Genomic DNA, 12,260 nt, shown 5'->3' on the forward strand with positions numbered 1-12,260 from the left:
TTAGGCCAGAATAAAATCAAGGTTGTGTCTAAAAGGATGCTGTTTTTAAGACAGCTGCGAATAACTCCTGCTAACAGTTTTGTAGTCAGTTCATTGTTGTTATTTAATTTGTGTGGGAATGCTTTGAAACAACAATGCGGGAACGTGAATGAGCATACAGAGGCTTTATAGAAGTTATACGAGTCAGTAAAAATAACTGAGGAATTAAATCCCATCTAAATTATCTGACATCCTTTCTCTTATTATCCCAGTTGTACATGCCTTGGTCTTTCTGAAGAATTCTCTTAAACATTTGCCTGGTGTGGCCATGTAAAATAAAAAGCAAGTCTTTGTTCTTTGTGGGATTGGTATGTGATAATAAAGACAGTGTTGTATTGCTTCATGCTTAAAATACGCAGTTTCTCAAACGGCTCCATCACTGGAGGTTTTCAAGAAGTTTGGACAGCCGTGTGTCCAGAATGGTATATAGGGTGTCCTGTTTGGGCAGGGGGTTGGACTAGAAGACCTCCAAGAGTCTGCAGGATTGTTGAGACACTGCACACCCACTTCACAACCTGTTTTCCTTGTTACCTTCTGGGAGGAGGCTTCGTGGCATTTGAAGTAGAATATCTATTCTAGATTCAGTCAGTTTTGTTCCATACAGCATCAGCCTTGTGAACTCTCAAGTTTCTCTTTCCGCTACGTATTCCAAATGAACACATCTATATGTCTGTCTGTCTGTCTGTCTGTCTGTCTGTCTGTCTATCTATCTATCTATCTATCTATCTATCTATCTATCTATCTATCTATCTATCTATCTATCCATCCGTGTCTATCTGTCTACCTATCTATCTCTGTGTGTATGTGTGTGTGTATATGTATGTATGTGCTGGTACTTCCAACCCTGTTACTCTATGTTCTGTGTTTTGTATTTAAATTGGCAAGCTGATAACACTGTTAATTAATATATTAAGTATCTCTGGGGCTGGTATCTGTTGAAATCAGGAACTTCTCTAGATGTCGCTAACTCCAAGTGCTCCTCACCAGAACATTATTACTTTTCTGGAGTTATCTAGGTGTTTTGCTAGATGGTACTCTCTCCCTCCCTACAACCTTACAACCTACCAGTTAGATGATGAGACCCAGTTAAGCAAAGAAATGAATGGTGTCTAGACTGAGAGGCATATTTTTACTTGTGATGATGAACAGCTCAAAATAGAGACTAGATGACCCATGACCTGTTATTTCAGAGATATTTCCTTACCAGATTCCTTGATGCCTTCAGTACTCACAGAGCTTGTAATATAGGGAATGGGACAATTTTCTGGTGCTTAAGTATTTTCAGAAACTGCCTCTCCCATTAAGCCTTGTTATATTGTAACAGCTAATGGTTCTTAGCAGTACACCCAGACTAGCTGGAGCAGCTTCTCTGGAGTGTTTGTTTGCTGGTACTTTTATTAGTTGCTTGACCTTTTTTCAAGCTTTTTACACTGCTTGGAGTTTACATTTGGGTGTAATTCCAAGAGGCAGGATGCAAACTTGACACTGATTTGTCAGTTGCCTGCTGATAGTTATTGCTGATGAAAAAAAGGTATTCGGACAGAATGGTTTAGGTTTCCATGATGACTGTAGCTATCATTAATCTTCAGTTTGTATCCCCACATTTCTAATCTAATTGGTAATGGTATTTAGGGCAGCTGTTTGTAAGCAAAGAAGCATTTTGTATTTTTGTACAGGTAATCCTTGACTTACAACAATTCATTTAGTTACCATTCAAAGTTACAATGGCATCGAAAAAAGTGACTTGTGACAATTTTTCACACGTACGACTGTTGTGCATCCCCATGGTCACGAGAGGTCTTGACGTGAGAGATGTCGAGTTGGCCACACCCACCCAGACACATGACCACCCAGCTACGCCTACGCAGCTGGTCATTAGGGCAGAGAACCAATTGTTAAATTATTTGAATCCCACCACTGGTTCTCAACCTTTTCTTCACCACAGACTGGCTTAAAATACCTTTTGTGGCTACAGATCATGGACCCCCCATGATTTAACTCAAGATTTAAATCATAATATTTCTTCAAATCTCCATGGACCCCCTCTGATGAAATTGCAGGCCCATCCAGGGCTCCACGGACCACAGGTTGAGAACCACTGTCTTATGACACTTTGTATTATGTCATGAAATGTTTTATATGTTTTGCCAAATTTAATTCCACAGTAGTCATCTGCTCTTGATTTTGGACACCTTTTGTAAGTTAGCCCATTTGAGGTATCTTGGTTCAAAAATTGTTGCCGTTAACACACAAACAGGAGAGTAAAAAGTATTGTTTGTAAGCTGCCCAGAATCACTGGGTGAGTAGGCAGCCATATAAATATTCTAAATCAAAAAATCAACCAACCATAAGTGAGGAACACCTTGTTTTTGTATTTATTTGTCTGTCGGCAGTGGCTTAGCAAAGAAATAGTTGGGCCTGGTGTTTCATTTAAGTCAGATAATCCAATAATTGGGAAAAGACTGGGAGGTTCCACTTGGCAGTACAGCCTAAAGTTTGGCTGAGCTGCTTGCATTCCTGCCTGCTGAAGTGATTCTTCCATGGTATGTACAGCCGAAAGAGCTCTCTCTGGACATCCTGGATTGTGATTCTCCAGAAAGCATCCGGAACCTGAGGTTAGAGAACTGCCACCCATGTTGATCTGAATACCAGAAATATCAGTGGATTATTTAGTCATCTTTCCCCCTTTTTTGCACGTGTTAAAAGGAGAATGTCATTGGACTGATTTTGGTGAAGGGAAATCTGGTTTTGTGTTTTGTTTACTGCCTGCTTGTCTGAATTTGCTCCCCCCCCCTTCAGCTTTAGGTAGCATCTTCTCCCAGATGGTTACATCTGAAAGGTAGTGCATTGGAGAAGACAGCTGTGTTTTTTTAAAGACCTGGCTCCCTTCTCGTTGACCATGGTGGCTGGGAGTTGAAATCCAACTTAAATACATCTTAAATTGGCAGCGGTTGAGAAAACACTGCTGTAGCATCTTGTCTGTGGTCCAACATTCAAAATATAGGAAGCCAGCAATTACCAGCCTTTCTTTTTGAATAGCATTAACATTGACCAGGCAGTTTTTTCTGTCAGCATCCTTTTATTTATAATGTATATTTTTCAACACCTAGCGCAAAGTAAGGTTTTGTGGGGAGGTTTCTGGAGCACATCCAACTAGGAGGAAAAATTTGTTCTTTGAACTGTTGACAGGGTGATAAAAATGAAAGAAAAAAAAGACCTGGAATCCTCTTCTTTGGTCTTTTAAAACTAAGATATAGTTAGTCCTCGACTTTCAATCAAAACTGAGGCCAAAATCTATATTGTTAAGCAAGGCAATTATTAAATGTGTTTGCCCCGTTTTATGATCTTCCTGCCACAGTTGTTAAGTGAATCTGCAGTTGTTAAGTGAATTATGCAGTCATTAAGTGGGTCTGGATTTCCATTATTAACTTTGCTTGTCGGAAGCTGGTTACAGATGGTGATCACAGCTATCTTAAATACGTGCCAGTTGCCAAGCACCCAAATTTTGATCACATGACTGTGGGGATTATTGCAATGATTGTAAGTGTGAAAGTTGGTCATAAGTCCTTTTTTTCCCCCAGGGCCATTGTAACTTCAATCACTAAATGAATGGTTGTGAGTCAAGGAATGCCTGTATATGTAGACTAGCAATCCAAACAATAGCTTGCTACAAATGAATCGTAGAGTTATCATCGTAGTGCGGTCTAATATTTCTTTTGGTTATGTCTAAAGCATGAAGGCACGTAGCCCTTGACTGTAAATGGAGGCCTTATAGTAAGTTTCCTGGCTTATAAATAATGGCATGGATTTCAGCAATAATTGGAGACGCACACACAACCTGCAATTAGGGATGATTCATGGAGTTCTTGGTTCTTTCTGTGCTTGGTTGGTTTTCTTGCAGACATTTCATTACCCAAACTACATAACATCATCAGTATTAGTAAGGAATGGGGTTTGCTCTCAGTTTATATTTGGTTTGCCCTGGACTGGTCTTAGAGGTTCTTTGGTTGGGTTATTTACTGTTGGCTTGTTTGGCAGTTTCTTGATTCGGGTATTGTTTACTTGATTGTTGGACTGATATTAATCTTGGTGTCAATCAATGCTCATTTGAGTGATGATTGCTGGTGGAGATGTGCTGAGGTCTCTTTGTTCCCCCTTTTGACTTGTTGATTATCTCTTTTGCATAGTTTATAGGTATTATTCATGTCTATGCTTCAGTCTAGGATGATCACAGTTTCCTGTAGTAAAGAGCTGATTCAAACCCATTTTCCCTCCCTGCTATAGCCTACATCCAGAAGTTCCCAAAAATTTAGAAAAATGCTCAACAGTTGAGAACTTGGACAAGTAGGAGAGCTATTGTCCTTCTGGTACACAGTAGTGATGCCAACAATCTCTAGGAGCAATTGCATGAAAGGCAGCAATGATCCATGACTGTTGGTTCATTGCCTTTCTGTTTGGAAATTGCCACTTGGAAAGTCAGTGTATTTCCTAGACATGGTGCATTCGAGTGGTTTTTTTTTTTTTTCTCTTTCCCCACTTCCTTCTGGAATATAGTCTCAGGGTCCTTCCTTTTTCCCATATGTGACACGTGTGGTTCTCAAGGTTGCTCATGAATTCATATTCTTAATCTCCACCCAGGGAATCTACTATTTCTGCTTTTGTTGATTTGCTTCTTCCACTCATTCCGATTTCTTGTAGTCCTGATGTGTTCTTTGGTTCTCCCTTTCCAGCGCAGATGAGGTTGACTACCAAAAACCAGATCTATCTGGTGACAGGAGGCTGTGGTTTCCTGGGAAAACATCTGGTTGAAATGCTTCTAGAAAAAGAGCCCAGCCTTGCTGAAATACGGGTCTTTGATTTGCATCTGGATGAAAGTATGCGCAGTTTGGACAGAGGTGAGTCAGTCCATTTCTTCTATCCACAAGGAAAGTGTTGTTGACCTGGTCATTGGTACATGCTCACTTGGACTAAATCATCATTACCTCTCTGAGTTCTCACCCTTTCTCTGAAGAATTGTTCATTTGCATCTCCAACCGAGCCAAAGAGATCCCAGAGTAACTCTGTTTCTGAGTTTGGGACTGAAGCTCCACTTATTATTTCTCTGTGTTCTTTGTTCATAGCAATTTATTTGTTTGTTTGTTCAGTCATTAAGTCGTGTAACCCCTTTTTGTGACCCTATGGACCATAGCATGCCAGGCCTCCCTACCCTCCACTGTCTTCATGCTCATGTTCATCGCATCAATGACGCTATTTAACCATCTCATCCTCTTCCCTGCCCTTTTGCCTTCCATCTTTCCCAATGAGTCTTCTCTCTTCTCATGTGGTGGCCCAAGTATTTGAACTTCAGTATCTGCTGTTCCAAAAGACAGTCAGGGTTGATTTCCTTCAGATCGACTGATTTGATCTCCTTGCAGTCCAAGGGACCCTCAAGAGTCTTCTCCAACACCAGGATACTTGAATTTACGATCTCCTGCGTTCTAGCCTGGTGCCTTAACCATTAGACTAAACTGGCTGTCTAACAATTATAGAGGCACATCTCCAACAAACAAAACAATAATTTTATCCAGGATCCCTTCTGCTGACTGCTGCCCGATACAAAAGGGTCTCCGTGTTCCAATACTCCTGGCGTGAGTGTGATAATACCATAGGGATGGCAGCATTAAAGGGGAGGCTTTTTAAAAAAAATTCTATTTTGTGTGTGATTTATTCACTGTGCAATTTATTTAGACCCTTCATTTCTAATGATTTTAGGCAGGGGTGGGCTGCTACTGGTTTGCACCAGTTTGGACGAACCCGTAGCTAATTTTATGGCTGGTTCGGCGAACTGGCAAATCCTACCCCTGGCTGGCCCCGCCCACCCCTCCCCTCCCAAGAATCCCCACGAAGTCTATTTTGGATGCCAGGTAAATACAAGGCCTGTGCAGAGGCTTGGGGAGGGCGAAAAACAGGCTTCCCAGAAGTTTCGGAGGGCCCATTTCTGGCCTCTGGAGCCCAGGGAAGGCCGTTTTTGCCCTCCCAGAGGCTCAAGGGGAGGGTGAAAATGCCCCACCCCCGGCTGTGTTGCAGGATGCCGACTAGGCCACGCCCACCATGGCCATGCCTACCCAGCAACTGGGCAGAGAGCCCGTTGCTAAAATTCTTGAAGCCCAACCCTGATTTTAGGAAGCAAATGATATTTGTGAACTCATAAGACATTTGAACCAAAATCAGGATCCTTTGTACCCCAAATTGCTGGTTTAATACCAGTATTACTTGTCATTGCTTTGCAATGAGGAAAATGTCTGTAGGTCATTCTCTCTTCTTTCTAGTTATTACTTGTTAGCATTATTAGTTTTATATTGATACCATTTGTTCTCCGGAAAGAGCCCGGGGCAGAGTACAAAAGGAAAAATAACATTAAAACAACCTTCAGTAAAAATAACTCAATAAGACACTCAACACTAAACCTATCTGGCTTTTAAAAAATCTGTAAAAACTATAAAAATATACCGTACCTATTAAAATAGAATTTGCTTTAAAAAGGCAATCTGGTTCTTGAGAAGTTGTTATTCTATCATATTATTCCAGGTTCTTTTACACAGCCCTAGGTTAATATAAGCCCTAGTTTTTATATAGGTGAAAAAATTAAAAACTTTTCCCACCACTCTTGATGATGAGTGTATGTTTTATAGTCAATTAGCCCAAACAATGCTAATTTTCTTTAGGTTTTTGGCTGAGATCCTATTTCTTAAAGGATGCGTGCATCTTCAGATCCAAAGATCCTCATTTTTTTGGGTTAAAAAATGTAGCTGGTTTCATTTTACTCTCTCTTCAAGCAGTCTCTTCAAAAATAAGCTTACGAGTAAAATCTCTATATGATTTATAGCTTGTAGACATAAAAATGCACACTGGCGGCCAATAATTCATTTTTTCCCTAGCGCCTGACCTTTGAATCACTTTGGCACAGCCGAAATTGGCATGTTGGGGCATATTTTAAAAGAAAGCTTATATTTAGAAAATGGTAACCTTGGAAAGATAGTTGCAACAAACCAAAACCCTACTGGCTTACTTGAACAAGGGAAGATGCAAAAGAGTTCATTTGGCCCTCAGTAAATATGTGTTTTAATCCTCCTACCCAACTGGTTTCAGTGGGACCAGTTTCAAGTGAACATAGGCCTGTGTTTGTCAACCTCAGCAATTTTACGATATATGGGCTTCAGCTCTCAGAATTCCCCACCCAGCATGGGATCTTGACAGACCTGAACACTGGGCCTTATTTAACAAAATGAAATTTAATGTGGAGAAACAAGGTTTTTATACTGAGGCAGGAAAAAAAAATCAAAGGTAAAAGTACAGATTAGGTCAGGGGTGTTAAAATCAAGGCCCAGGGACCTGATCTGTCTGACCCATGGAGTGCTTAGATCCAGCTTATAAGGCCACCCTGGAAAGAACAAAGGACCTGCCTGCAGTGCCTCTGTCATTGAAAATGGGGATGCGGGCGAGCTCCCTTTTCGCTGGCAGAGGGCTAGCAAAAGCAAACTAACACCCCCAAAAAAAAGGAGAAATGTTTCCCTTGTTTAAGCATGCAACAAGGGACAGGAAAGGAGAAAGGGAAAGAGGAAAGAAAAAGAAAAAGAAAAAGAAGGGAAGAGGGGAAGAGAGCAAGGAAGGAAAAATGAAAGAGGGGAAGGAAGAAGAAAGGAGAATGAAGAGGGAAGGAAAAAGAAGAAGGAAGGAAGGAAATAAAGAAGGAAGGAAAATTATAATTAGAGTGAGGGAAAGTCTGAGGGAAGTCCTGCCTTAGCACATGGCCACCACAGGTGCCCCTGACACATGCCCACACTGGCCATGCCAACCCTGGCCCCTTGAGGTCAAATACAACCCTGATGTGGCCCTCAATAAAATTGAATTTGATACCCCTGGATTAGGTGAAACTTGGCTCAAGTTTGGTTGATGGTTGGTGGCCATAAAACAAAAACAAATAATTGTGAAAGGGACTTGGAATCCTAGTAGAGTATTACTTAAATATGAGCAGTGTATGGCAGCAGCTGAAAAAGCTAATACAATTCTTGGTTGTATAAACAGGGGCATAGAATCAAAATCACCTGAAGTATTATTAGTACGCTTCATAAAACCTTACTAAGGCCACACCTGGAATATTACATCCAGTTTTGGTCACCACATTACAAAAATATGTTGAGACTTTGAAAAAAGTGCAGAGAAGAGAACTAAGATGATTAAAGGCCTAGAGACCAAAACATACGAAGAACAGTTGCAGAATCTGCATATGGCCAGTCTAGAGAAGAGAAGGACTAGGAGTGTCATGATAGCAATATTCCAGTATTTTAGTGGCTGCCAAAAAAGGGGGATCAACTTGTTTTTCAAAGCACCAGCGGGCAGGACAAGAATCCATCCATTCGTTTTGCAATGGATGGAAACTAATCAAGGAGAGAAGCAACTTGGAATTCAGGAGAAACTTCCTAACAGGGAGGACAATTAACCACTGGAACAGCTGGCCTTCAGAAGTTGTGGGTGCTCCATCACTGGAGTTTTTTAAGAAGAGACTGGACAGCCACTTGTCTGAAATGTTAAGGTCTCCTGCTTGAGCAGGGAGTTGAATTATAAGTCCTCCAAAGTCCCTTCAGCTCTATTTTGATTGAAAGAGAAATTCATGAAGGATATCTATCAAGGGTTGTTGGTCTTCAGGTTGGTGGCCATAAGCACTACTTGTAGAACAAGGTGAAAAGAAGAGTATCTCTCCCCCCTCCCCTCATTTGTGAGAACTGTGAAGTATTTGTTTGTTTTCTCTGAGAAACCATAGGGTGGACCAAGATGAGTCTTGGCCTGAGACAGTATAACTATTTTAAAATTCTTATGGTGGAACTCTATGTCCTCTTCAGAATATGCATGCTTATAACTCTAAGCTATTTGATATGTGAAATAAATAAGAAGAAGAACCAACATTGAGTTTATGGTTAAGATGGGTTGGCAATGGAGAAACTCCAGGCTTCAGTCATGGAAGTTTGGGGTGTTATCCAGCCCAAGAGATGTCTTTTCCATAAAAACAGCCAAGTAATATCTTCATCACTGAACTGCCCTTTGGCAACCTCACAGCTGCTGACCAGCTGTTAAAAACACAATGATATCCTGAGATATCTGCTCTGAAGTATCTTAAGAGAGTTTGGTCATGCAAGGAAGTGCCTTGCCCTACTTGAGGGTCATGCAAGGAAGTGCTTTGCCCTTCTTAGGACCTTTGTGATAGAACACAGAGAAGAAAACACAAAGCCAAGCCAACGGCAAATATATGCGTGCATATGAGCGAAGAAGCAGAAAAGGTCAGGGCTAAAAAAACATATGGTTGTAGTTTGCTCCCAGACACACGCCTGGCCTGCATCCTTCAACCAAACCCTTTTTGACAAAATAGTTTTGGCAAAGTGCAAACCGTCTTCAGTAGCTAGCAACTCTGTGGAGAGATGATAAATGGGAAGAGGGGAAAATATGGGTAATACAATTTTTTTGTAAGGATATTGCCAGGATCAATGCCCAATAGGATTGGCTTCGACTGAGATGGCGTGAACTCACATTTGGACTCCTTCCTCTTCTGGTTTTGCTGTAAACCAGCTTGGTCTCAGTACAAGACAAGCTGTGATCAGCCTGAAAAATGTATTTAACTCTGATTCAAGGAAGCGAAGCCCATTAAACTCCATCAACTTTGCAAGATTAAAATGGCTGAATAAAGAAATTGCAGCCCAGGAAAGCCACTGATGTCTTTTGGGTCAATATTCAATGCTGTAGCCTTTAAATTAAATTATACAATGTAATATGTCATCATTAGATACCTCTCTTTGTTTGCAAACAGTTGGCTTATGAACACACACAATATGTGCATGCCCCAGAGGCTTGTGCATGCCGACTGGATGATCATGCATCCCACTGTGTGTCATTTCCATTGGCTGGAATTTCAGCCTGGCTCAGATTGGTTCTAACCTCATTCATGAGACTAAAAGGGGGAGGGAAGAGGAATTCAGTTTTTGTTACTACAGCTGATATTAATAACAGAATTCTAGTTAGAGTTTGCTTCCTGACCTAGCCTACCTTGAAGGACTGCTGTCTGCATTCTTTCCAAGCATGTTTGAACTTTGGTTCATCCCCCAATTAAACTATCAACCCAAGGCCTGATGTCGGGTGCTATGAGCTTCATCTTTTCAATGATTGAAAAGAATGTCCCATACAAGCATCCTTCAAATGCTCTACCATGTGCTAAAGAAGTCCTCCATCAAGGAACTGAATGACTACAGACCAGTTGCTCTAACATCTGTAGTTATGAAAATCTTTGAAAGGCTTGTGCTGTCCCACCTGAAAACCATCATGGATCCGCTGTTAGATCCCATACAGTTTGCATACCAAGCAAATAGATTGACAGATGATGCTGTTAACACGGCTCTGCATTACATCCTACAACACCTTGAATCTCCAAATACCTATGCAAGGGTTCTTTTTGTAGACTTCAGTTCAGCATTCAATACCATCATTCCAGACACTCTTCTAAGTAAATTAAACCAACTAACGGTACCTGAACACACTTGTAAGTGGATCATAAGCTTCCTAACAGACAGGAAGCAGCAGGTGAAGCTAGGCAGAATCACATCTGATACCTGTACAATCAGCACAGCCCCCCCGCCTAAGGCTGTGTGCTCTCTCCACTTCTCTTCTTCCTATATACCAATGACTGCATCTCAAACGATCCATCTGTTAAAATACTGAAGTTTGCTGATGACACAACAGTGATTGGTCTCATTCGAGACAATGACGAATCCGCATACAGACAGGAGGTTATACAACTTGCCTCGTGGTGTAACTGGAACAATCTGGAACTGAACATGCTCAAAACCGTAGAAATGGTGGTAGACTTTCGAAGAAACCCTCCCATAATACTATCTCTTACAATACTGGACAACACAGTATCAACGGTAGAGACCTTCAAATTTCTAGGTTCTACTGTATCACATGACCTAAAATGGACACCTAACATCAAAAACGTCATCAAAAAAGCACAACAAAGAATGTTCTTTCTGTGCCAACTCAAACTGCTCAAACTGCCCAAGGAGCTGCTGATCCAGTTGTACAGAGGAATCATTGAGTCTGTCATCTGCACCTCTATAACTGTCTGGTTTGGTTCTGCAACCCAACAGGACAGAGACAGACTTCAGAGAGTAATTAGGACTGCAGAAAAAACAATTACTACCCACCTGCCTTCAGTTGAGGACCTGTATACTGCACGAGTCAAAAAGAGGACTGTGAAAATATTTACAGACCCCTCACATCCTGGACATAAACTGTTTCAACTCCTTCCCTCAAAACGATGCTATAGAGCACTGCACACCAGAACAACTAGACACAAGAACAGTTTTTCCCCCGAAAGCCATCACTCTGCTAAACAAATAATTCCCTTAACACTGTTCAACTATTACAAAGTCTGCACTACTATTACTGTTAATCTTCTCATCATTCCTTATCACCCATCCCCTCCCACTTGTGATTGTAGAACTGTAACTTTGTCGCTTGTATCCTTATGATTTATATTGACTGTTTCCTCATATGATTTGATTGCTGATTGTACTCTATGACTATAATTAAGTGTTGTACGTTATGATTCTTGATTCTTAACGAATGTATCTTTTCTTTTATGTATACTGAGAGTATTTATACCAAGACAAATTCCTTGGGTGTCCAATCACACTCGGCCAATAAAGTATTCTATTCAATTCAATTCAGCTATCCTCCAGCTATCAATTTATCTATCCATCATCTCTCTCCCCCCTCTTATCTATCTATCTATCTATCTATCTATCTACAATCCCTCCCTCCATCTATCTATCGATCCCTCCATCCATCCCCTGAGAGATGTTACTTACAACTAGCCTAAGAGTACAGGTAGTTCTCAACTTAATACAGCTTAATAAGGGTTCTTCACCTAAATACTTCCGAAACCCCTATGTCCTACCAGGTTATGGAAGATGGTGTGAACTGTAGAGGACACAATAGTTTGTAGGGCTAATTAGGAGAAGCATTTGAAGCATCTCCAGAAAATAGTGACATGTTTAGGTTTCACTATAAATCCAGCTGTCATTGAGGGGTTCTTTACAGGTCATTGAAAAAAGAAAGTAGAGGCAATTCAGGGAATAAACTCACCAGGGGGAAAAAAAAGGATATGAGGTCATTCTTAAAGTTGGCCCGTTTCA

The 12,260-nt window shown here is 40.9% G+C and overlaps 2 protein-coding genes across 3 annotated transcripts in view; one reads left to right on the forward strand and one right to left on the reverse strand.

Annotated features, from left to right (window-relative positions):
* HSD3B7 (hydroxy-delta-5-steroid dehydrogenase, 3 beta- and steroid delta-isomerase 7) overlaps positions 1-12,260 on the forward strand; it is a 72,892-nt gene that overhangs the window by 35,146 nt on the left and 25,486 nt on the right. For both annotated transcript variants that reach the window (XM_026683496.2, XM_087946761.1), the window contains one exon: positions 4,770-4,934. In XM_026683496.2, coding sequence (XP_026539281.1) covers positions 4,770-4,934 — 165 coding nt within the window. The remainder of the gene's footprint in view (positions 1-4,769; positions 4,935-12,260) is intronic.
* The window catches only part of STX1B (syntaxin 1B), a 175,810-nt gene that overhangs the window by 18,605 nt on the left and 144,945 nt on the right, over positions 1-12,260 (reverse strand). The gene's annotated exons all lie outside the window — the stretch shown is intronic.

The sequence above is a fragment of the Notechis scutatus genome, chromosome Z (genome assembly GCF_049901735.1).
Source record: "Notechis scutatus isolate UNSWTSFEM ecotype Mainland chromosome Z, rNotScu1.2, whole genome shotgun sequence".
Classification (NCBI taxonomy): Eukaryota; Metazoa; Chordata; class Lepidosauria; order Squamata; family Elapidae; genus Notechis; species Notechis scutatus.